Source organism: Phodopus roborovskii, unplaced genomic scaffold (genome assembly GCF_943737965.1).
Source record: "Phodopus roborovskii unplaced genomic scaffold, PHOROB, whole genome shotgun sequence".
NCBI lineage: Eukaryota > Metazoa > Chordata > Mammalia > Rodentia > Cricetidae > Phodopus > Phodopus roborovskii.
The window spans coordinates 14,562,507-14,586,649 of NW_026126418.1; the positions used below are offsets into that span (position 1 = coordinate 14,562,507).

At 49.0% G+C, this 24,143-nt stretch overlaps 1 protein-coding gene across 5 annotated transcripts in view; it reads left to right on the top strand.

Annotated features, from left to right (window-relative positions):
- The window catches only part of Prdm11 (PR/SET domain 11), a 74,571-nt gene extending 59,276 nt beyond the window's left edge, over positions 1-15,295 (top strand). For 4 of the 5 annotated variants that reach the window (XM_051184128.1, XM_051184131.1, XM_051184129.1 and 1 more), the window contains exons 6-8: positions 6,103-6,290; positions 11,165-11,791; positions 12,788-15,295. In XM_051184128.1, the coding sequence (XP_051040085.1) occupies positions 6,103-6,290; positions 11,165-11,791; positions 12,788-14,952 (2,980 nt within the window). In that variant the 3' untranslated portion in view covers positions 14,953-15,295. The remainder of the gene's footprint in view (positions 1-6,102; positions 6,291-11,164; positions 11,792-12,787) is intronic. The other variant, XM_051184132.1, reaches the window with a different exon arrangement.
- Positions 15,296-24,143: the final 8,848 nt, after the last annotated feature.

Genomic DNA, 24,143 nt, shown 5'->3' on the forward strand with positions numbered 1-24,143 from the left:
CGGGCTGCCCTAGCCTCCCTGTTGTAATCATTTGTCCTTCTCTCCTTGTATGCCCCAAGATGATGAAGATGAGGAGGCTCCTGGGCCCTCACAGCAGCCTCTTCAGATGCCCCTACTACATCCTCCAGAAGAAGAGGCCTACCTGGCCAGGCCCACGCTGCTCTGTTCATCTTCTTCCTCAAACCAGACCCAGATGTTGGGCTCTAAGCCAGAGGTCCTGCCCCATCCCTCACCCCAGGCCCAGGTCTGCAGGACCCCAGAGTTTCATCCCAACTCACCCACCATGGGCGTGGACTGGCATCTCCTCCATACCCATGCCCAACAGATGGAAATGTTCCAGCAGTTGTGCCAGGAGCTGGTGACTGTGCACCAGGACATGGCCGACAGCATGCATGTCATCAGCCAGGCTATGACTGAGCTGAACAGCCGAGTTGGTGAGATGTGTCAGGCGCTGATTGAGATCCGGGATGCAGTCCAGGCATCTCCGCGGGGGCCAGAAAGGGCAACCCCCATGGACTCCACTTCCCAGGCTCAGGCACCCCTGCTGGGCCCTACAGCAGATCCCCCAGAACCAACCCCCACACGGACTACCAGGTCTCGGAAGAGAAAGCACAATTTCTAACCTGGCCAGTTTGTACGAGGAGGAGCTCTGGCGGTGGTGTCTGGCTTTAAGATGGGGGAGTCTCTTGGGTCCAGAAACAAGACTGATGATCCTGGGCATAGTGACCTCCTCACCTGGTGCAGTCCAGCTTCCTGTGCTGTAACAGAGCAACAGAGCCGTGTACGGGTCCACCCCCTTAACTCAGGAAGATACTCAAGATACAAGAGAAGCTACCTGCTTGATGCTTGCTTGGCCTAGAGGGTTGCTCTCCTCACGACCTGTATCCTGTGGAGCAGGCCATGCTGGGGCAGGGGGCAGCATCCCAAAGAATCTTGCTTCCAACTCAGGGCTACAGCAGAGCTGACCTCCCAGGTCTGGATTCTGCACTTTCCCAGGTGGTTCAGCCCGTGTGTGGGTGGAGCTAGCTGAGCCGGGTGGGTGGGGCCTGGCCTTGGCCCTGTGCTTGCCCTGCTGCTGCTCAGCTGCTGTGCTTGCCTTTTGTGGAGGGAAGGAGAGTGGGGCGTGCTGATGAGGGGAAGGAGATGATCTTGCATTTTTAGTGCACTGTAAGCTTTTCCCCAAGCCTGTACATGGCAGGCCATCTCAGGGGGCTCCCCAATCAGTGAGGAGGCAGCCAAGTCAGTCTTAAAATCGCTGAATGCTGGTCATTCCAATCATTGTCATGCATCTCAGGGGTCAAAAATGACAGGGCCATTTGAGAGGCCAGTTCTAGAGTGCTAATAGATGCTCTGCCTCTGCCTCAGCTTCTGCACTTGAAAGAGGGAACAAAACCAGCATGGAGATAGATGAGTCTACTAGCCTGCCATGGCTCCAATTCTCACAGCCAGTGGTGGGGAGATTCAGAGCCCAGGCCTCTGGAGCCAGCAGGCAGACTGCCCACTCACCGGCTCCTAATAAGGCCAAACCCAATAAGGCTGTGTCCAGCCCACCTCCCAGCATGCCTTGCCTCTGCTTGCTTGGGCTGTGTAGTCACTTAGCCATACACACTTCTAGCTTTGTGTTTTGTTTAGGGGACATAGTCAGAGAGCTGGGTTCTTACAGTTAGGAGGGAGACCAAGCTGAAAGCTTAGCTCTGATGTAGATGCAGCTTTGTCCTTGCTCCTGCTCCTTGGCCTGAGGCTGATCCCAGCAGATCTTTTGCACCCTTCCCCATCCCCCTAAGAGACTAAGTGATACTGGACCCAGTGCCTGCAGAGGCTGTTGCTAGAGCTGTTGATAAATACACACCATACTTTGTCCTAAGTGAGGCAAACGGACAGATGGCACCTGCCGTGTCCCTGGGCCCTGGGCTCCATCGCCCCAATTTGTGGTTCTTTGGGGGTTTCTGCCTCCTCAAACTGAACATTGTCTTGTACAGTAGTAGCCCAGTGCCTGGAGTTGCCCTGCCTACCCGTGTTGGAACCCAAGATAGCCCTCTCAAATATTTTTGTTAAGATGGCAATAAAACAAAATGGATGTCACACTTTGAACACAGCCAGGCTCCAGAATCTTTTTTTTTTTTTTTTTCTTTTTGGTGTGTATTTTCTTTCTTCACATCCCAAGGAAACCTACAAGCCCCCAGAGCAGGGATTAGATGTTTAAGGGAAAGTGTATGGGGAAAAGGGCTCTGTGACCCTTGCATTTCTGGATTCTATAAGCTTCCTGGGGCATGCCCAAACCCATGCTTGGCCCTCCAAAGGAAAGACAGGTACTTGTAGGCTAATGGCAGCTAAGCATCCATGGATGCTAGATCAGCTGTACTTCATTTCCTGCACATCAAAAGTGACATAGTATTCAGTGAATTTAACCTTAGGGTTTCCAGGGAGAGGAATAATTTCTGGATAGAGACTTGAGAGGCTCCTGGCTGTCTAGTAGGGGCCATCCTGAATGAGACACACCACCGATCTTGGTAGTTGTCTGTGAAGGGCAGGGCCCTGCCTGCCAAGGCCCAAGAGTTCCCAGAGGATCAAGAATGGGTTCCTCTGGCTTCAGGCACATCAGGAGTGTGCTCACCACAGAGCAGTCTTCTCACTTGTCATCAGCCTGGCTTATCTCCAATTACAGAGAAAGCTTCCTTGAAGCAGGAACACCCAAACTGCAACCTATAATATCTTTTCTGGATAGTTCTTAGCTACATTTGGCCTTGGAATCTAGACCATTCTCTAAATTCTGGCCAAAATGTATAACCTTGGAAATCAAGATAGCAATTTGCAGGAGATACAAGAGACACTGTGCAACTGGCCTGGATGTCCTCTGACTCCCAAGATCTGTGTGACTGGTTAACCTCTACTTCTGGTCTTGGGGCCAGAAACAAGGCCCAAGGGACAGTGGTCAGTTTGGTCAATGCTTTCTGCTTTGATGTCTTGATGGCAGTGGGGACCAAGAAGCCAGAATTTTCAATAGGAAGAGGAAATACATGTGCCATCCCCAAAGGGAAGCCTTGACAGAGCCCTTAGCACATAAGAACAGTGTTTTATGGAGGCTGGATGACCACCTGGATAGTGGGTACCAGAGACCTAATCCAGTGACATCATAGAGCCAGGCTCTTTTCAGCCAATCTTACTATTTCTGTCTCCCTGGGTAACTTCCTCTCTTCTGGAAAGCTATGTTGGCCTAGCCTGGCCTCTGTCGATCCTACTAAACAAAGTGGACGCCTCCATGGTCCATTTTATTTCTTAAGTCGGAACCCATAGTCATTTCCTGGCCCAGCTAGAAAATATGGTACACTTGATAAGACCCACTGGGTGAGGCCTGAGAATTGTCTCCCCATGCTTATCTGTCCAGTACCTACGGCCAGTAAGGAGACAGGACTGAAAACAATGTGTTATCTTCTGGAAAGATTCAGTTTAGAACCCTTGCCCTGCCACCACTGTCACCTTCCAGTTACTTCTAGGGTGCCTAAGTCTAATCAGACAGCAGTGAACTCTGTTGCTACAGGACAGCCTGGGCCAGGCATTTCCAACTCTGCTCTGTTATCCCAACAAAGCAGTGAGACCCTCTTGCAGCCACAGGGAGGAGATGGTTCCTAGAAACCTTGGGGTCCTCAGCCATATGACCAGGACAATAACTTCATAAAGAATGAGGACAACAGAATCCTGAGAGTGGGCCAAGCCATTGAGCATTGTCACTTTAAAGCGAAGGGACCTAATTAGGGGTGATAGGGGTGAGAGTCTTAGCGGGATGAAGTTAACTTTCTCTTGAAAGTTCTGTCATGTAAACATGTCTTGTCAGGGGACTGGATGGCTGTGATTCACCCACAGTTGCCATATGTATCTCATTTCAAAAGCCAAGTTTTAAAACAACCCAATGCAAGATGCTCAACACATTTTGATCTGATGTTGAAAATACTTTGTGATCTGTATCAAGACTGAGGGTGTTCTTCCTAAATGCTGGCTCTTGGGTAGAGCACTTCAGGAGGTGGGGTGGTGGGGCGTGCAAAGGGAAATGGACACAAATAGTTTGAAATGTTTAGACCCATTCTAGACATTACTGTTTTGATTCAACAGACCTTGAAGGTGACTTATTACTCATTTACCAAATTTTCCTCTAGCATTTCTGTCCAGCTGTCCAGAAACGAAAAGGGGAAAGGGAGATGGCACTGTTAATGTGTGTGTGAGCCCAGTGATTCTTGAGAGAACACATAAATGGGATTTCTGCCTTCCAGATATATCTAGGTGGCTAGGAGCTACCTCCATTCTGTGTCCTGCTGACCATTAAGCTGGTTGCTTTTGGACGCCAATCTCAGACTCTTGCTAGAATGGAAACTTGGAAATGTTTTGCACACGTAGAACTCTCAGGAGTGGAGTCGAGGCAGGTCCTTTGAGTGGAGCACTGAGGCTGACTGGCATTGCTGCAGTCTTGGGGGCCTGTCTCTTGCCTTGGCTAACATGTTGTGCCTAGGTGCATAGAGATCTCCTGAGATTTTCACAGCTCAGGGGAGCTCTCTGGTGCTCATATAAGATACTGATGTGAATACATGTGTACAAGATGTCTGACCCAGGCCTATAAGTACCATTGACTTTGTCCAGATCTGAGCTTGGTGTTAGCTCTTTCATTGCTTTGGTCTTTACCCCTCCAAACTATCATATGTTCTGTCACCAGAATGGATTGTTTCCTGGGCTTCAGGGGATGTGTTGGTAAGGTGCCAGCCTCCTCCAAGGCTAAGTCAAACTGACTCTGCAGGTACCTGTGCAGATAAGAGCAGGGTGAATATGAGGACTACAGGCACTGCCCTGGGGATGGAGGGTTCTTCTTGGAGCTGCTGCCCCTCATTGTCACCTTGCAAAGGAGCTGAATCTGTGTGAGTACTTTGATAAGTAGCACAGATTTTATTGAGCAAACATGGAAGATATATAGACTTCCAGAGATGATCCACTCAGAATGATGGTCATGGTTAAAACATGGGTGTGTTTATGTCAAGCTAGTCTTGCTAGAGAGAAGCATTGTTGAACACAGTGTAAACAGCTTTCTCTGACACATCCCACTTTCCATCATAGCATGTTTTGGAGATTGTTAAGGTGATGCCAGGATGTTGGAAGTGTCATTTGAAGGAAACTGGGTGAGGGATGTGGATCCTGAATTGGATGGAACTTCAGTGGTGTCTTGAGCATTGCTGAGTTGCTGCTTTCAATGCCCACACGGAAGCCATGAGTTGTAGTAGGGGGAAGTATAGGCTGCAAAACTGCATCACCCGTCAATTAGCTGGGTCTTCGGGCAAGTTGTTCAGCCTCTCTGAGCCTGTCTGTCCTTATATTAATCTATTTAGATTAAGCAGATGTTGCAATCTTCTGTTGTCTCCCATTTATCTTCCTCCTTTGTCTTCATTGGACCAACTGTAAAGATGCTGCTCTTTAACCCTGATTGAGTTGTCATTAACCACTTTTAGAGGATGGGTTATTTCTGATAGACCTAGTGGAATATGAAAATGATCCAAAGCTTCCCCTGCCCCAGCTGCCATTAGAGGCCTGAGGCTAAAAGTCAGTGAAGATGGAGCAATGGCTCAGTGCTTAAGAGTATTGACTGCTCTTCCATAGGACCCAGGTTTAATCCCCAGCACCTGCACGGTGGCTTACAAACCTCTGCAATCCAGTTCTGGGGGAACTAACATCTTCTTCTGGCCTATGGGAGCAATACACACATACGGTACATAGACATACATGCAGACAAAATATCCCTCACACAAAATATTAAAACAATACATTAAAAAAAACAGTCAATGAAGAGAGACAGGGATGGCCACCTGCTGTTGAGTCTGGTGTTGACTCATGAGGTTGGCAGGACAGATACCATCTCCAGTCAGATAAACAGATTCTTAAGGTTCAGAGAACTTGCTAGGCACAATGCAGAATAAAGATGTACGTAGGAGGACCAGCTCTAGTTAGCTGTCTCTAGGTGGGATGGCAGCTTTGCTTACATGTCCACCTTCCTTAACAAGTTGTGCCCTGCACTGGAGGCACCAACCAGGTGTGACCCATGGTTGTCACCTTTCCCCTCCCCACCAGGTACGTGGTCATTTCCCGGGAGGAGAGAGAGCAGAACCTTCTGGCATTTCAGCACAGTGAGCGCATTTACTTCCGGGCATGCCGAGACATCCGGCCTGGAGAGTGGCTGCGGGTCTGGTACAGCGAAGACTACATGAAGCGCCTGCATAGCATGTCCCAGGAAACCATCCACCGCAATCTGACCTATGGTGAGTATGGGCAAGGGAAGGAGCGGTCTCTCAGGGCCAGGGCCATGCCTATAAAGCTAATTCCATAGGGCTAGATTGGTACTTGTTGTGAAAGGGCACATCCGCAAAGCTAAGGTCATGCCCACAGGGTTAAGGCCACTGTAAGCCACTAAAGTCCAGAAAGCTCCTGGGAATCTTCCAAGCAAACCACCAAAGAATGCAGTATCCAACAGGCAGGCCAGACCTCAGCACAGTAAGTTAGCGGCTTCCACAGGGAACTGTCTTCCCTAGGAGGCAATCCTGAGAAGATCAACAAATACTGATAGAACACCAGTCCTGTTCCCCCAACTCTTAACTGGTGAAAAGACATTTCCCACTCAATACCTCAATAGATACTTCCTGTGTGCTAGTTTTAGGTTTCTTATGCATTGCCACAAGATCATGGTAATGGGGACTAACTCATGCGCTAAGAATCTGTGGAGCCATGTACTTTGTATCGTTAATGCAATCTCCGCCTTGATCATTACTAAGTACTTGGTTGTGAAATTCTAGTCTGATGATTCCTGTGGCATCAGCCCCATCATTGTACAGATGACCACACTGATCATTACAGAAGTGAGGTGGTTTTCTCAGGGACACATGACTAATGAGGGCAGAGCTAGGTTTCCAACTTGAAGCAGCTGAAGTGAGGATCTAAGTTCTAACCGAGTGGTCACCAGACAAAGCCTGCCTCAATATGGTATTGCTGGACTTGTTCCTGTCAATCTAAATGATATATACAGCATGAAAGAATGGTTTCTATGAGAAAAAGGCCTAAGGACACGAGAAGATGACCTCAGGCAGGGAGGCCCGGATGGGTTGGGTTGTTCATTCAGGCTCCATGGAAATGAACCATTTGACAGGAGCTTGAATCACTCCCTGCCTCTGAATCTTTACCACTGATGCCATCTTCAGCCTGGTTGGGGTAAACTAGTGCACCCAGGTCCTTTCAAGAGGAACTTCTTTGCACAGAAGCCGCACACCCACATGCCCAGAGTCCATTTGGTCCTCAGAGGCAAAGCCAGGCCCAAGACCTACTCTATCATATGTTTAACTAACCTCTTGGCTGGAACCATCTTGGAAGATGAGTGGAGGACACAGAAGCAGGTGACTCGTTGAAATGAATCTGACTTGGAAGAAAAATCAAAACAGGCCTTTGAGTGTCCAGAAGCCATCTGGTTTAGTCAAAAGCATCTGGCAATTTTGAAAGAGATGAGAATCCTATGGGTAAACTCATCTCCTGTCTCCTTTGGATCTGAGCTTGGGCTGTGCTGCTGTCATTGGGATGCATGCTTTTGTGATGAGGTGGCTGCCATTTGACCTGAAACTTCAGAAGTGTTCAGTGGACCTTGTCTCCATGGATAAAAGCAGAAGTGAATGAAAATGGCCAGGGGGGTTTCCAGAAGAATCACACACCCCAAAGAAAAGAAAACTGGGTGAAGTCTCAGCTGTGGCACTGATTTCTCCTGGAACTTGGTTTCTTCTGGAACATTTCTTGTGGTGTCTTCTCCAAAGCACCTGCATAATCCTTGTAAAGTCCTGAGACCCAGGGACAGCTCAGAGAAAGGAGTTAGTTTGGGGGAGTGGAGGCTCTTAAGAGGCCTGGTACACAGACTTGAGATAAAGCAAGCCTTAGAAGATAGAGAAGGATGTGATGACCAGGCTGAACTGTAGGAGCTGTGATGAAATTGTCCTCAAGAGCAACCATGTGACTGACTGATGTATGTTAGATGTTAGGTATAGAGTTCAGGTCCTTTAAGTGTGTCTTCAGGCATGCTCTGGAAAATGCCCTTTGCTCAGCCACCTAAGGTATTACAGAGTTAGGGGTGTGTGTGTGTGTGTGTGTGTGTGTGTGTGTGTGTGTGTGTGTGTGTGTGTGTGTGTGTTCCTATGCAGGTGCATGCATACCTGAGTACATTTGTTTATTTGCTTTTTGATACAACTCTCACTGACCTGGAACTTGCCAAATTGGCTTGGCTGGCTAGTGAACCCCAGAGAGTCACCTGTCTCTGCCTTCCCAGCACTGGAATTACAAGTACCTGTCACCAAACCTGGCTTTTGGTTTTTTGTTGTTGGGTTTGGTTTTGTTGTTGTTGTTGTTGTTGTTTTTGTATTTATCTTTTTGTTTTTACATCCCAACCTCAGTTAGTTTCCCCTTCCTTCTCTCCTCCTAGCTCCTCCCCACCCCCTTTTCTCACCTCATCCATTCCTGTTTCTCTTCAGAAAAGGTCAGGCCTCCTGTGGATATCAGCCAGCTATGGTATATAAAGTTGCAGTGAAACTAGGTACCTCTTCTCCTATTAAGGCTGGGTGAGTCCACCTGTAGGAGGAAAGCAGGCAATGGAGTCAGAGAGAGCCACTGCTCTCTATGTTAGGAGTCCCACAGGAACATTAAGCTACACAACTGTAATATATATGTAGAAGGCCTAAGTCAATCCCATGCAGGCTCCCTGATAGTTGATTCAGTCTCTGTGAGCTTCTATGAGCCCAGGATAGTTGATTCTATGGGGTTTCTTGTAGTGTCCTTTACCCCCTGGCTCCTACAATCCTTTCTTCCCCTCTTTGGCAGGATTCCTTGAGCTCTACCTAATATTTGCTGTGGGTCTCTGCATCTGTTCCCATCAGCTGCTGGCTGAAGCCTCTCTGATGACCATTGGGAACCTAGCTATTTTTTTTTTAACAGGAATTCTGGGGATTGAACTCAGGTCTTCATACTTGGAAAACAAACACTTTACCAGCTGAGCTATCTCCCCAGTCCCCACCCTGCTTTGTAAGATGAGTATATCCCGTCTTGAATTCAATTTTTAGCTGAGGCTGGCTTTGAACTCCAGAGCCTCCTGCTTCTACCTCCCAAGCAGTGGGATTACTGGAGCACCATTGTTGTGTCTGGCTTTTAGAGAAATGGGCATCTTCATAGTTCTCCAGTTATGGAGATCTGCTTAACCAGATCATAGTTAGCTCTAGTTATGGAAGAGTGTTGTTTGGAGCCTAGACCCTCCAGAGAGGACATTAGTTATTCATCTGTGATTATCTTTGAAGGATAGGAATCAACACATTTAGGTGACCTACATGATTTATATGAGGTATTTTTAGGGGGTCTGTTTTTACCCCTGAATGTTGTAGAGGATGAGGATTTGGAATATAATTCATGGTTACCCATATTAAAGGTCATCTCCAGGCCAGGGGTTTTACATAGAAGCCATGAGAATACAAAGGTTTCCTGCTTGTTCTAGGAAACATGGTCAACTTTTATCTTTAAACACAAAGACATTGGCATCCAAAGCTGCCTGATGTCTGAAGAGTCCATGAGAAACTGAAAGAACACCCTTGATTTTCAGAGGTTCAGCTTGGTGAATGCCTCACCTGCTCTGTGACACAAACACATTACATTAAATGTTTAAATTTCATTTTATTTATGTATTTTGTGTGTATGGGTGTTCTGTCTGCGTGTATGTCTGTGTATCATATACATGTGCGCCTGGTGCCCTCTGAGGCCTGAACTGGGCATCTTCTGGGTACCCTGGAACTAGAGTCTCAGAGTGTTATGGGCTGCCATATGGGTACTGGTAATTGAGCCCTGGTCCTTTGGAAGAGCTGCCAGTGCTCCAAACCTTTGAGCCATTTCACCAGCCCCATTGCATTTTTAAAGGGTTCTCATTTCATCATCACTGAGCTTTCTGTGGTTCTGCTGGTATTGAAACTGGAGCTCCTAGAAGCTGAGTGCCAGGGAGCCTAGGATGAGGTTTTTACTTAAGCAGCTCCTGTGAGGACAGAATAGAGACCTGAGTGGCTTAGCCCTGCTGTAGACTTGAGGAAAGCAGCTAAGGGAAGCCAAGCATGGAACCTCCTGGCCTTCACCCAGGGCCTATGATATAAATCCTTCCACCAGAAGCCTGGACACCATACATTCAGAGCAAGCCTCTGCTCAAGGTTAAAGAGCCAGGGCCCTGACCCTGACCCTGATTCAGGAAGCCTTTGAGATTGCCCAACCCCACGGCTTTCTGAGAATTGAAAGATCCCTCTGCTTTCTCGGCATGTCTCCCCTGGGCATACCAGCACCCAGTAGCAGTCTGTGATATTCTGCCGGCCTTGTTAAAGACTCTAAAATGGCTTATTATTGGTGAGCTCACCAACATTTCAAGGTAATGGAAAAATGATAGAAAAAGAGACATCTTTTGTCAGGTGGGGAAACAACATTTTGGGTCTTGTGGCCACCTTGTCTTTATCTTGAGGGAAGCTGACATTCGGGCAGTTTTAGGAATGTCTTTCTGTTTTCCAACCTTGGCCATGACTGTGTATTTCCTGTCTTCACACTGCTGGGAGAACAGAAGAACAGCAGCTGTAGAGAGGCTGTTTCTCCCAGTTCTCCAGAACCATGAGCATGAGTAAGGTGGGGACTATGCACTCCCATGCCGTTTACTAAGGCCCAGCAACCATCCTGTAGAGTCTACATCTACAGGGCAGTTTGTCCCATGGTGGGTGGACATTTACTCAGTTCCGAAGTTGGTTGCTTCAGTCAGATGGGGAGGGAGGCTGTCTCCTAGGGTCACAGTATGGCAATCCCACAGTAGGATGGTATCTTCTTTTTATTCTCCCCTTCAGACACACCCCAACTCACAGGTGTAGTATTTATCCATGTGAGGTTTCTTCAGAACTGCCTTTTTGTAAAGGTCATGTGCTGTGACTCTGGCTCCCATGATATGCTCCTCTCTCCATATGGATCTCACTTGACCCAGGCAGTCAGAAGCAGGAGGATGTGTAAGGCGAGTCCCTAGCAGAAGACCCATTCTGTTTCCTGTTGATTTCTCCATTTGGGGCTTTTCCCCACATCCTCACACCCTGGTTTTCCTTCCTAGGAGAGAAGAGGTTGCAGAGGGAGAAGGCTGAACAAGCCCTGGATAATCCAGAAGACCTAAGGGGTCCCACTCAGTTCCCTGTGTTGAAACAGAGCAGAAGTCCCTACAAGCGCAGCTTTGATGAGGGGGACATACACCCTCATGCCAAGAAGAAGAAAATAGACCTCATCTTCAAGGATGTACTAGAAGCCTCACTGGAGTCCTCTAACGTGGAAGCCCGCCAGCTGGCACTGAGCACCTCTCTGGTCATCCGGAAAGTCCCCAAGTACCAGGATGATGACTATGGTCGTAGTGCAGCTGCCATGACACAAGGCATTCAGAATATCCGCCGGACCCAGGGGGAAGGGGACTGGAAGATGCCCCAAAGGGTGGCCAAAGAACTAGGCCCTTTGGAGGATGAAGAGGAAGAGCCTGCATCATTCAAGGCGGACAGTCCTGCCGAGGCCTCTTTGGCATCTGACCCCCATGAGCTACCCACCACCTCCTTTTGCCCTAATTGCATTCGCCTGAAGAAGAAAGTGCGGGAATTGCAGGCAGAGCTAGCTATGCTTAAGTCTGGAAAGCTGTCTGAGCCCCCCATTCTGCCACCGCAGGTACTGGAGCTCCCTGAGTTCTCAGATCCTGCAGGTAAGTTGCTGTTAGGGGGAACAGTCCATGGTGCGCTGTGTGGAGGGGGGCCCAGAGCTCTCTGTCGCAGCCACCTGCCTGGAGAACCAAGAGTGCAACACATTGGCAGCCACCTCCAGGGGTTGGAACCCACCCCCTCAGGTACCAGAGGCAGGCTGGCTTAAAACTCTGGGGGCATTGCATGTGCCAACCTGTATCCTCCTTGTCAATAAAGGTTGTCCCATTGCAGGAGGGTTGTGTGCTGTTTTCTCTGGGGCGGGGGAGTCCCACTGTTCTCTCCCTGGCCCGACTTCTCTCTCCCCAGTCCAAAACAGGGTATCTGCTGGGAGCTCTCATAGCTCCCGAGCTCAGACCAGGAGCACAACCTAGTCCACTTCTTCTAGATTGTCCTGCCTACATGGTGCTTGGTTCCCAGCCCAGAGTTCTAGAAGGATGAGAACCAGATGACCTGGGGCCAACAGCAGTGCACCTTTGTCCTGTTTTGCTGGCTTCCTGGGTCTCTTCAGGGGGACCTGGGGATTGATTCCACACACATCTGCAGCTAAGCTAGGTTGTTTCCCTCAGCTTTCCATCTCAGCTGCCCTCAGAATGGGATGGAGCTGACATAAAAATGCATTTGCCTCAGTATCCAGGCCACCTTCAGTTAAAAGCCACACACATACTCTGACCATATCAGTGGTGGGCATTTCAGTGCTGGGTCCTCCAGTATAACCTGACTGTGTGACATCAAACATTCTGCCTCTAAAACATTCCATCCTAGAAGCACCCACAAGACAAGACTGAGCTCACGTGCAGGGAGCTTGGAGCCTGGGTAGTGTCTAAAGGCCACCATGGGCAATCCATGGGGAAGAAACCTCAGTGTGGAGAGCAAGAGTACCCTTGAATCAACTCCGGGCTGGAGTTTCATCCCCATGGGGCCTGTCCTCCAGCAGTGTACCTTGTCAAATCTGTCGCCAACAGCACGTGTGAATGTTTTCTTTCCCTCTTGTCTTCCAGCCTCAGAGAGCATGGTCTCTGGCCCTGCCATCATGGAGGATGACGACCAGGAAGTGGATTCTGCAGATGAGTCTGTCTCCAATGATGTGATGACAGCAGCCGACGAACCCAACAAGATGTCCTCTGCCACTGGACGCCGCATCCGTCGCTTCAAGCAGGAGTGGCTGAAGAAATTCTGGTTCCTACGATATTCCCCGACCCTCAATGAGATGTGGTGCCACGTGTGCCGCCAGTACACGGTGCAGTCCTCACGCACTTCTGCCTTCATCATCGGCTCCAAGCAGTTTAAGATCCACACCATCAAGCTGCACAGCCAGAGCAACCTGCACAAAAAGTGTCTGCAGCTGTACAAGCTGCGCATGCACCCAGAGAAGACGGAGGAGATGTGCCGCAACATGACTCTGCTCTTCAACACCGCCTACCACCTGGCACTGGAGGGCAGGCCCTACCTGGACTTCCGGCCGCTGGCGGAGCTGCTACGGAAATGTGAACTCAAAGTAGTAGACCAGTACATGAATGAGGGCGACTGCCAAATCCTCATCCATCACATCGCCCGAGCACTGAGGGAGGACCTGGTAGAACGCATCCGTCAGTCACCCTGCCTCAGCATCATCCTGGATGGGCAGAGTGACGACCTTCTGGCTGACACGGTGGCTGTCTACGTGCAGTACACCAGCAGTGATGGGCCTCCAGCCACAGAATTCCTATCCCTTCAGGAGCTAGGCTTCTCCAGTACAGAAAGCTATCTCCAGGCGCTTGACAGGGCCTTTGCTGGTCTGGGCATCCGCTTACAGGACGAGAAGCCTACTGTCGGCCTGGGAGTGGATGGGGCCAATATCACTGCCAGCTTGCGTGCCAGCATGTTCATGACTATTCGCAAGACGCTGCCCTGGCTGCTGTGCTTGCCTTTCATGGTGCACAGGCCCCACCTTGAGATCCTAGATGCCATCAGTGGGAAGGAGCTGCCGTGCCTGGAGGAGCTGGAGAACAACCTGAAGCAGCTGCTCAGTTTCTACCGCTACTCACCACGTCTCATGTGTGAGCTGCGCTCCACAGCCTCCACCCTGTGCGAGGAGACTGAATTCCTGGGGGACATCCGTGCCGTGAGGTGGATCATTGGTGAGCAGAATGTCCTGAATGCCCTCATCAAGGACTACCTGGAAGTGGTGGCCCACCTCAAGGATGTCAGCAGCCAGACGCAGAGGGCAGATGCTTCAGCCATTGCCCTGGCCCTGCTGCAGTTCCTCATGGACTATCAGTCCATCAAGCTCATCTACTTCCTGCTGGACGTGATTGCCGTGCTCTCACGCCTGGCCTACATCTTCCAGGGAGAGTATCTCCTGGTGTCACAGGTGGACGACAAGATTGAGGAGGCCATCCAGGAGATCAGCCGGCTTGCAGATTCCCCGGGGGAGTACCTGCAGGAGTTCGAGGAAAATTTCCGAGAGAGCTTCAATGGGATCGCCGTGAAGAACCTCAGGGTGGCTGAGGCCAAATTCCAGTCCATCAGGGAGAAGATCTGCCAGAAGACACAGGTCATTCTGGCACAGAGGTTTGATTCCCGAAGTCGGGTCTTCGTGAAGGCCTGCCAAGTGTTCGACCTAGCCGCATGGCCCAGGAATAGCGAAGAGCTCCTGAGCTTTGGCAAGGAAGACATGGTTCAGATCTTTGACCACTTGGAAGCCATTCCTACCTTCTCCAGGGATGTGTGCCGGGAAGGGGTGGATCCCCGGGGGAGCCTGCTGATGGAGTGGAGAGACCTCAAGGCTGATTACTACACCAAAAATGGCTTCAAAGACCTCATCAGTCACATCTGCAAGTACAAGCAAAGATTTCCGCTCTTGAACAAGATCATTCAGGTCCTTAAAGTCCTCCCCACCTCCACTGCCTGCTGTGAGAAAGGCCGCAGCGCCCTCCAGCGGGTCCGCAAAAACCACCGCTCCCGCCTGACCCTGGAGCAGCTCAGTGACCTGTTGACAATTGCTGTGAATGGACCACCCATTGCCAACTTTGATGCCAAGCGAGCCCTGGACAGCTGGTTTGAGGAGAAGTCTGGCAACAGCTACACACTGTCAGCCGAGGTCCTCAGTAGGATGTCTTCCCTGGAGCAGAAGCCCATGCTGCAGGCTGTGGACCATGGCTCTGAGTTCTACCCAGACATGTAGGGGGCCTGCACTGCAGAGGTCACAAAGCCGGTGAATATTTTTTTAATCCATACTCATGAGCTTTGATATATTATATAAATATATATTATATTATATTATATTATATATATATATATAAACCCACACTGAAAATTTTTTAAAAACTAAGGTGATGTGTCCACCAGAAGCTACTGACAGCTTTTTGAAAGGAGCAATGTCAGCAACTGACTCTCGTCTCCACACTTGGCAGCTGCAGCCTACGCGGCAGATCATCCTCACTCACACAAGCGTGTTCTGGGGCCACACATGTTCCCACCAAACATAAAAGCAGCATAAGCTAAACGGCGATTCTCCTCGTCACACTTAGGTGGCTTGTTCTGTTTCTGTCCCCATGTATTCGTTTCTGTTGTCATGTAGGGGTTGGGGTGATGCTCTTGCCTTCTTTTTGGTATGATGACTGCAGGGTGGGGGTTGTGGTCTCCTCGTTGGCATTCTGTTTCTGTTCAGTTACATTGTGTCCAGGTTTCCATGGGGTGAGTTGGATTTCTGGATTGGACTACCTGGTCTTTCTCCCTACCTGACTTCAGCTAGGGAGATCTTTCTTTGTTCATTTTCTGAGTGATTCCTTCACTTGTCTCACCAACAAATGTGCCAGTCCCCCTCAACTGTGAACCCGCCATACTCTCCCATGCCACCCCTCCCATCCCTAGGATGTCAGTTCCCTTCTTCAGGCCTCTGAAGGTTAAAGGTATTAGGTGTTACACTGAAGGTAACTTCCTTTTTTTTTTTTTTTTTTTTTTTTTTTTTCACTTTTGAAGAGCTTGAAATCTGGTGAACAGGAAGAGAGGTGGTCTTTGTGCCCTGGCAGAGGATAAAACATTATACTTCCCATTCATATCTAGGGCTGTTGAGGAGACAGTGAGCAAAGAAATTTAAACCCCAGCAGGATGGCAATTTTGGCTAAAAACAAGTGAAATGAAAAGTGTATACTCAGCTTCCACAAATTTCTTGTATTTTCTTTATAGTTATGAAATGTGGTGGGGGATTTGGGTTTCTTTTAGTAATCAAAGAGCAGTTGTTTTGTAGTTCAAGGGCAGAATCAGTCAATGCAAGTCATGTCCTAGGTTGTACAGGACTCGGGTGAGAGTTCTTAGAGAGATTGTTCCTTTTGCAACAGGCTGATAATATGCTCTGCAGCCTGGAAGGAAAGGCACAGGACACAGGGCAGTTCCTCTGCCTATGAACTCCTCCTGTTTTGAATAGGGTTGAGATATCCTAAAGAAAAGGAGAAAACAGGAGGTGAGGCAGGATTCTCAAGGTACAAACATGCATGCACAACTACACACACACACACACACACACACACACACACACACACACACACACACACTGCAGCCACAGTATAAGCTTTAGAAATGGCCGCTTGTCTCCCTTCACCCAGGGGGAAAACAGTGGTTTAAGCTAGAGGAGTCTAACCAATGTTCATTTCTCTACCAGTATACCTCACAAAAAGTTCTCAGAAATGTGCATGAGCTGTTAATAACTTCCCTCCTGTTTCCACATTCAATCTATGCAGTCTGTGCAGATCCCAGAATGTGGATACAGGTTGTTGATGGGGAAGGAAGGAAGATCTGAAATACCCTGCCCCTGGTCAGTTCTGCAAGGAACTGTCCCTCTTCTTTAGTGGGGATATTAGAGATCCAACCACAGGCAAGGCCCCCATGCCCTCAACCTGCTTAGTTGAACCTACAACTTCATGGTGGCTTCCTTCCTCCTGAGTTCGTCTCATCTCTGAGGCCTCATGGAAATGTCATTAACACTGAACATGTTGCTACCCTTCCCTGGTTCTGCAGTCTGTCTGTCCTCCCTCAGATCCTCCCTTTGCCTCCATGGTCTTGGTGCTAAGATAACTTTAGAATCATTGCTGCTAGCCAATAGCTTTTCATGATATAAATATATTATATATATTATATATTATTTTTGAAATGTTTTTGTTTTCAAGAGTGATGTAGCATGTTAAAACAAGAAACTAAACTAAACAAACAAACAAAAAGCTGGGTTTTTCAAACTGTCCCACTGCCAGGCTTCTTATGCTGCCTTTTTCAACAAGGATACACCCTGCCTGGCGACTTTTCATCCCTCACCTCACTCTGGTCCCCATCTTTACTCCCTGCCCTATAAGCAGGGAGAGGTCGCAGGAACTAAAGAAGGAAATCCCAAAGCCCTTTCAGAGGCTTGGGAGTCCCCAGTGTCACCCCACTGAGCTGGTGACTCCCTCCAGCTGCCCCTCCCACCGCAGGCCAACGCCTGGTTGGAGTCACATGGTCTGCTGTTGTGAAGCACAAGGTCTCCCACTGGCCCAGGTTCTGACCTGGGACCTTGTTTCCTCACAGACACAGACTGGTCTGGGAAGCTTTCATTGAAAATTGAATGAACCAAGGTGGGTTCAGAGTAAGGATGGCTAGCAAGGCAGGTCTCTCATGGACAGCCTGCAGGCATAAAATGGTGGCCTGGGTCTTTCCTTCTTGCCAACAGTTGCCTTACACCTGTCCTCCCCAGTGCAGGGGGCTTCCTTATCTGGGAAAGGCCCTCTCTGGGATGACCCTGGGCTAGACATGAAACCAGGACTGACTGTTGCCTCTCCAGAGGTTGTGGCTGAGCAAACTCAAGTCCTCAGCCATAGAGATAAGTCCTGCCAACTCAAGCCAATGTTACCTGTATCTCCTTAAGACACCCAGGAGCAGTGGACCTGCCCTGAAGCCTAAAAGAATGAACTGTTCTGGCAGAATGTGGCTGCAAACAGTCACCCATTCCCTGGTCCTCTGTCTTCTTGACCCCCACACCTGTTCTCTGCTGCAATGGCCTCTGCCTCAGCCACTGAGAAGCTGATCTCTCATGCTGTCTTACATCCAGCTAGGTGCCTCTGGTTCAGTCAAGCACGGCTATGACAGATGCCCTATAGGCCACTTTGCCTCAGGACGATGCGTGACTAAGGAATGGTGTGGATGAACCCCACATACAGTGTTTTCTCAGCTTGTATACTCCCTGGGAGGGTCAGGGCTTCTGACCAGTGAATTTCTCTTTTGATCTCAGGCTTAGGGCCTTTCTTGTGCTCCCCTTGGAGAAGGACTTGGGTTGATCTACACTTCAGTCTGGCCAGGGAACCATATGCCTGGTTCCCTTCATATGTTGCCTGGTTTCACAGATTGTGGAGAGGTAGACCTTGCAGTATAAATGCAGTTCCTGATGGGACAGGGCTCTGTAACTCAGTCTGTGGTGTAGAAGTGGTAGTCATGGGCATAGAATGAATGTGTCTGTGGGGCTGGGATCACTAATGGTGAATTTTCATTAGCGCCTGGTGAGAGTAGAAGTGAGATGGTGCTGAAGACTGATGCTTAAGTCTGTTGTGCCAACCAGATACCTTGCAGAACCATATGGTTGAAATGTTCTCCTGAGGAAATGGAAACAATGACCACTTGGCATGGGTGAGACAGGAGGACTACTCAGCCCCATGGGCGGTCCTGCCCAGTTAGAATCCCTGCAGGGACAGCAGAATCCAGGCATCAGAAGTGGCAGTGCTTTTGTTTTGTAATATCTGCCTGTGGCGTCTCATGAGGCCAGGTACAGCTGCCTTGCCCTATCCTCACTGGGGAAATGAGAGCCCATTGAGCTCCAGGACCCTCAGTGGCCATGTTCTGCCTGGAGCCCTGAATCCGAGATGCCTGGAACCCCTCAGGCTGTGTGTTCCCAACTTGTGTTGTTTTGCTGAGGTTTCTCGTTGACTTGTTCATACCAGACCTTTGATTTTATGCAAGGACCTTGGAGTGATGTAAAACACCCTTTTAAGTGTTTTTCATTTGTTTGGAGGAAGAGAAACAGAGGAAGGTGTAAAGGTGGACATGGCTGTAGAGAGATAGAAATGGACTTCATATGTTACCCGGCCTGTGCTTGAAGACTGAATCCCATTACTGCCTATCTGGAGTTAGAAGGGGACCAGGAGAGCCCCCCCTCCCCGGGCTGAAGTCTAATTTCTGTCTTCTAGAACATTCCTTTGCTTTTCACTTCTTCCTCCCTGGAAATAGGAATTCAACAACCTAACCTGGTCTGTGTTAAATTATAAGTCAGATTTGTGCTTTTGTTTTGTGGCCCATGCACCCATCATCAGGGCATAGGCCCCAAGTTCACTGGAGCTCATGTATGCCCTGGGTGCCCTTTAAGAGGCAGCCCAGTCAGACTGGGCTAGCAACTGAAGCAGGGAGAGTGGTCCCCCCAAAGTGAGGAAAGGAGAGCACAGTAGGCAGTTTAGGTGGGATCACTCCTTTATACACTACCCTGGATTCTAATTTGACCACTCCTCCAATCCTTGAGGGAGAAAGTGCATCAGATGTGCATGGTCCTTCTCTGAGGAACACCCTTCTCTAGTCCTCTGTCAGCCAGGGCAGTTGTAAGTCTTTGAGGTAGTGAGAGTCTTTGCATGTTAGTCAGAGGGAAAAAAGGTGCCCTTTGAAGAGGAAAATAGTTTGGCTCTCCTCTTCCATCTAGCACGCTCTCCCCTTCCCCAATCCCTTCAAATGGTATCACCCTAGAAATACCTATGCAATCCAGCCTCCCTGGGAGGCTGTGCATGGAGGCAGGGGTATGTGCAGTGTATCATACTGATGCTAAGGCATATCAATTGTATATAGGGACATATACAATACGTATACACGCAGAGTAAGAGTAAATCACGTCTATATATCTATAAATAATATCCTATATATTTATACATTTCTATGTTTTAAATAGATATAAAAATAGTCTATAGAGCTGGAAAGGTGGTGGGGGCAATTGGTTCTGGGTTGGGTAACAGGGAGGAGACAGAGCTCTGGAGGGGAGGTAGGGATGCTCATTAGGCTGGATTGCTGGCCACTGTGGGGGCATCTTCCTTGGGGTGTTGGAGAGGAGGGTGGCTGGGTCCCAACTCCTTCCATGCACTTTTTCTCCTTTCTGGCCAGCTCAGGCTGAGGTCGGAAGGAGACACCCCTGAGGTCCAGCTGCAGTAGCCCCTACCTCTCCCTACCATTGGCCTGCACTTGTCTGGTCATTGCTGCTTGGCAGTAGGGGGTTGGACTTGGTCCATGATCCCTAGTGGAGGGGTCTCTGCACAAACTCCCCAATACCCTCTCCTATCAGCACTGATGGCAGTAGAAAAGGAGTAACTGGGATGAACATTTGTCTGCAATGATGTCATCCCCACTTCCCAGATGCTTGTGTCCACCCAGGGAGGCCAAGCCTCTGAAGTACAGCCGTCCTGGCCTCCTTCACCCATCCAACCACTGTCTCTAGAGCACCAGGAGTTGAGGAAGGCAGCATGAGCTTTAGGTCGTACTGCCTCTCCCCATCCAGAGGCCCCACCTGGTGGAAGAGATATATCTGCACACTGACATTTTCAATGGCAACTCAAGTTCGGGAGCTGGGCCTTGGCCCAGCCCACTCTGCGCAGCCACAGCTGCTGGCTGTACTCAGGACAATGCTGTCCCCTCTTCCCAAACCAACCAAGCAGCCCAACCCACCTCTGCTGTGACAGCAGGTTTAGGTTTTAGCTCACAAACACTGTTCTCATTCTGTCACTGGATGCCCAAGCCCACTCTCTCTGGTGAGGGTATCTTCTTCAGCTTGTCCCCAGACAACCCCCTCACAAGCTGGGTGGGGATGCCCGGGACCCCAGGGAGTCCAGCCAGCTGGCAGCATAGCAGCAGAGGGCTTGAGCAGTCTAGATGGGAGTAAGAAGCTTATTGCTCCCAGCGTCCTCAATTCCCTTTTTTCTCCTGGAAGCAGAAAGGGTCTGACCACAGGTACCCTCTCTGCTCTCCTGACCAGCCTGCCTTTGGGCTCCACAAACACACTCATTTCCCATACCGAGCCTTCGCAGGTATCCCCCTGCTTTCCTCACCATCCTACCAACGGACCTCAGTCTTCAGCAGACCAGTCCTGTACCACAGTTGAGACCAGGTCTGCTCTGCCAATGCCCACTTCCTTGAGCCACAGCTAGCTGCCAACTGGGCTGAACACTCTAGTGCCTGGCTCAATGGAGTTCAGGACCAATGACCTGAGCCTTCCTCCTACTAAGGTGGGTCAGAGCCTGGCCAGGGGATAGGCATTCCCAGTAGCAATCCCACAATGCACTGTACCTCAGAGAGAGAGAACATGCCACAGGGCATCGAGGGGATCAGCCTCCATGCAGAGGGGGCAACCACTCACAATACTGCTCATAAGAAGACAAAGGCCAGGATGTCCTAGGGGCATCCCTCAGTCTACCCTTTGGCCTCTCTGGAAGAACCAGTAGTCTTTATCAGCCCTGGTCTCTCTCTTCCTCTCCACCCCCAAGCTGCTGATCCATTTTCATGTCAATCACAAAGAAAAATTTAAGTGGGGGTGGGGGGAATTCCTAGGAGCCTATTACCACATACATATTAATATGTTAATACTTTCTTTCTTAAGAACAACTCTCAATGTTATTATTTGGCAGACTGTGCTTTATAGTACCTGTGTGTCGGGGGCTAGAACACTGGATACAAATAGAGCTATGCTGGTTTATAATCTGTATGCAGAGTTTTTCCTTTTGCCACATTATCCTCGTAATGTAAGGAGATTATTAATAAAAGCATTTAAATTGACGCACCAAGCTTGTCTCCTTGCCTCTGTGACAGGACATGGAGACTCCATTGAAGGCTCAGGTGTGGGGTTGGAAAGAACTCGAGTTCTCTTTACCTGTTCTCTGCAGCTTCCCATTGCAGACCACTCTGGCAGGAAGCCCCTGCATGTATCCATCATGTGTGATGTTGGCCCCACCAGAATCTGGGGAAGAAAGCATTCACAGCCTCAGCAGATCAACTGGCTCTGGCTCTCCTGCGTTAAGCACCAGTCAATGCCCCTGGTGGCTCTCCACTTGCAGGCTTGGCCCCCACTTAGAAAGGCCTTTTCTGAGTGCTTTGCTGATGACACTGGTGGGAGTTATTTTTACCACACTTTTTGAAGAAGGAGTTCGGCATATCGTCAATAATGGCATTGCTCTACATGCAGGGTTTTCCTCTTGTGATGCTGAGGCCCCCACTCTTGGCCCCTCTCCCCATCCAACATCCTCACAGTGCTCTTCTCTCTTCCTCTCTCCTAACTTCCGCCTTCTTAGCATTAGACATTTTCCTTTCTGCCCAGAAGCACAATTACCTTCATACCAGTCACCTAGCAACTGTTATGTGACACCATTTCTGGGGAGATGTGGACAAAATCTTCTCAATCCAGTGACAGACCAAAGTAAGGATTCCACTGAAATCCATATTGGTGAGCCAGTGTGTTTATTGGGGTTACTCAAGGAAATGTGTGTGAGGGCTTACTTAGACGAGCAGATAATTCACAGCTACATTACCAAAAGCCTGTTCCAACATGAGTGATGACTCATGAATGCTGGGACCCTAGCAATATCTTGGCAGTTTGCAACAACCTAACAAGTAGGTGATTCTGCCCTTATTACTTATACAACACTGGAGAGGACCCAGTCTTGGGAGTCTGATTAAGTTTCAGGAACTTCCTGAGACTTGTGAGTTATTTTCAGAGTCTTAAGAAGCCTCTCTTTAGGACCTGCCAAGCCCTAATGAATATCCATCCAGGATGCAATGTTTCAATTTAGAGAAAATCACTACACAGCACTCAACCCCTTTCTCTAGTTCTCTCAATCTTTCTATTCCCTGTGGGTGGTGTCTTTGAACCTTGGAAGAGTGATGTAGATGTCTAAGCCTGGGGCTACTCTGCCACAGCAACAGCCTCTTGTTCTTGGGCCTTCACTGGTTGTTATTAGGCTCTGCCAGTCCACCATCACTTGTAAAGGAAACATCCTTTTATGACCAATTGCAGCTGGCAGGAGTGCCCTATGACTTACGCTAAGCACACACAGTGTTTAGAGAAAAGTTCAACAAAGTCATATCACATCCACGTAACAAAACCCAGCAGCAATTGTTTCCCTACTGGGTCCTGGGACCTTCCCAGCCATAGGTATTTGTCCTAGATTGCTGTATCAGACATGAATTCCTTCCCGTGGTGTGGGCCTTAAATCCAAACAGAAGGTTCATGCCACTGCTGCACCTGCAGTCACATCTTAGTGTTACTATGATAGTGTAGGTTCAGGGTCCACAGCCAAGTAAGACCATTGCTAGCAATTGTCCCCTAGCAGGCTACACAATACCTTCCAACATTATAAAAACAAGCCAACAGGGAGTGAATATTCAGGTCAATGCCAGCCTTATCTCTCCATGTCTTATAATCAGACAATGCATTGTCTTCACCCATAGGGTCATTTTATCCAGTTCTGGCATACAACCAACAGCAATGGCAATGGCATTATTTTGAGGGCCTCTGGGGCCTCCCTGGCCAACAACTCCCCACTCTGAGCTTTTTATCCAACTCAATCCTGTGTGTTCTCATTCCCGTTATATGACATGTCTGTGTCTTTGTTGCTGCTACTGATCTTTTACACATCTTCACAAATCCAAAAATGCTCAAGGGTTGGTATTATGCAACAAAAGCCTTCATTACAGAGAGTGGGCAGGGTCTCTAAAGGCCCACTGTCATCCATCCTAGATAAGAAGGCCTAGTTGGTCTTGGACAGCTAAGAGAGTGATAGAAATAAACGTTAGTAAGGCCCAATATAGTATAAAAAGATCCCATGATTTTTGATCAGTTCTTTAGTCAAAAGAGCAGTGTTGGGTATGGTGACATGAATGAGAGGCACTGTACCTTTTAGCCTTCTATGATCCTCAGACATTTTCCTTGATCCATCTGCCTCCTCATCCTGGCGTCATGCTGTTGACATGGGGGCACTGTGCATCTCCCACCCCTAATGGTCTTGGTGGGGCTGGATTGTGTTCCTTGGCTCAGTTCAAACCCAAGGCCTTCAGTCAGTCTAGCCTGCCAAGCCCATTGCTAGAGCCAGCCCCTGGGTTCTGACAGGCTCCAGACTAGCACTACGGTGCTTGCTTTCCATCAGTCGTGTCTGGCTGACAAAGGGCTGTAACGAGTATTGTTTTTCAGCCCGCTGCCTGGTATTGTCCTGCCGCCACGCCACCAGCCCCAAATAATGCACACCGGGACTCTGTATTTGATATAATCTGTTGGCCCATTACTAGTTGCTTATCGGCTAGCTCTGTCTTAATTATTAACCCATTTCTATGTATTTCCAC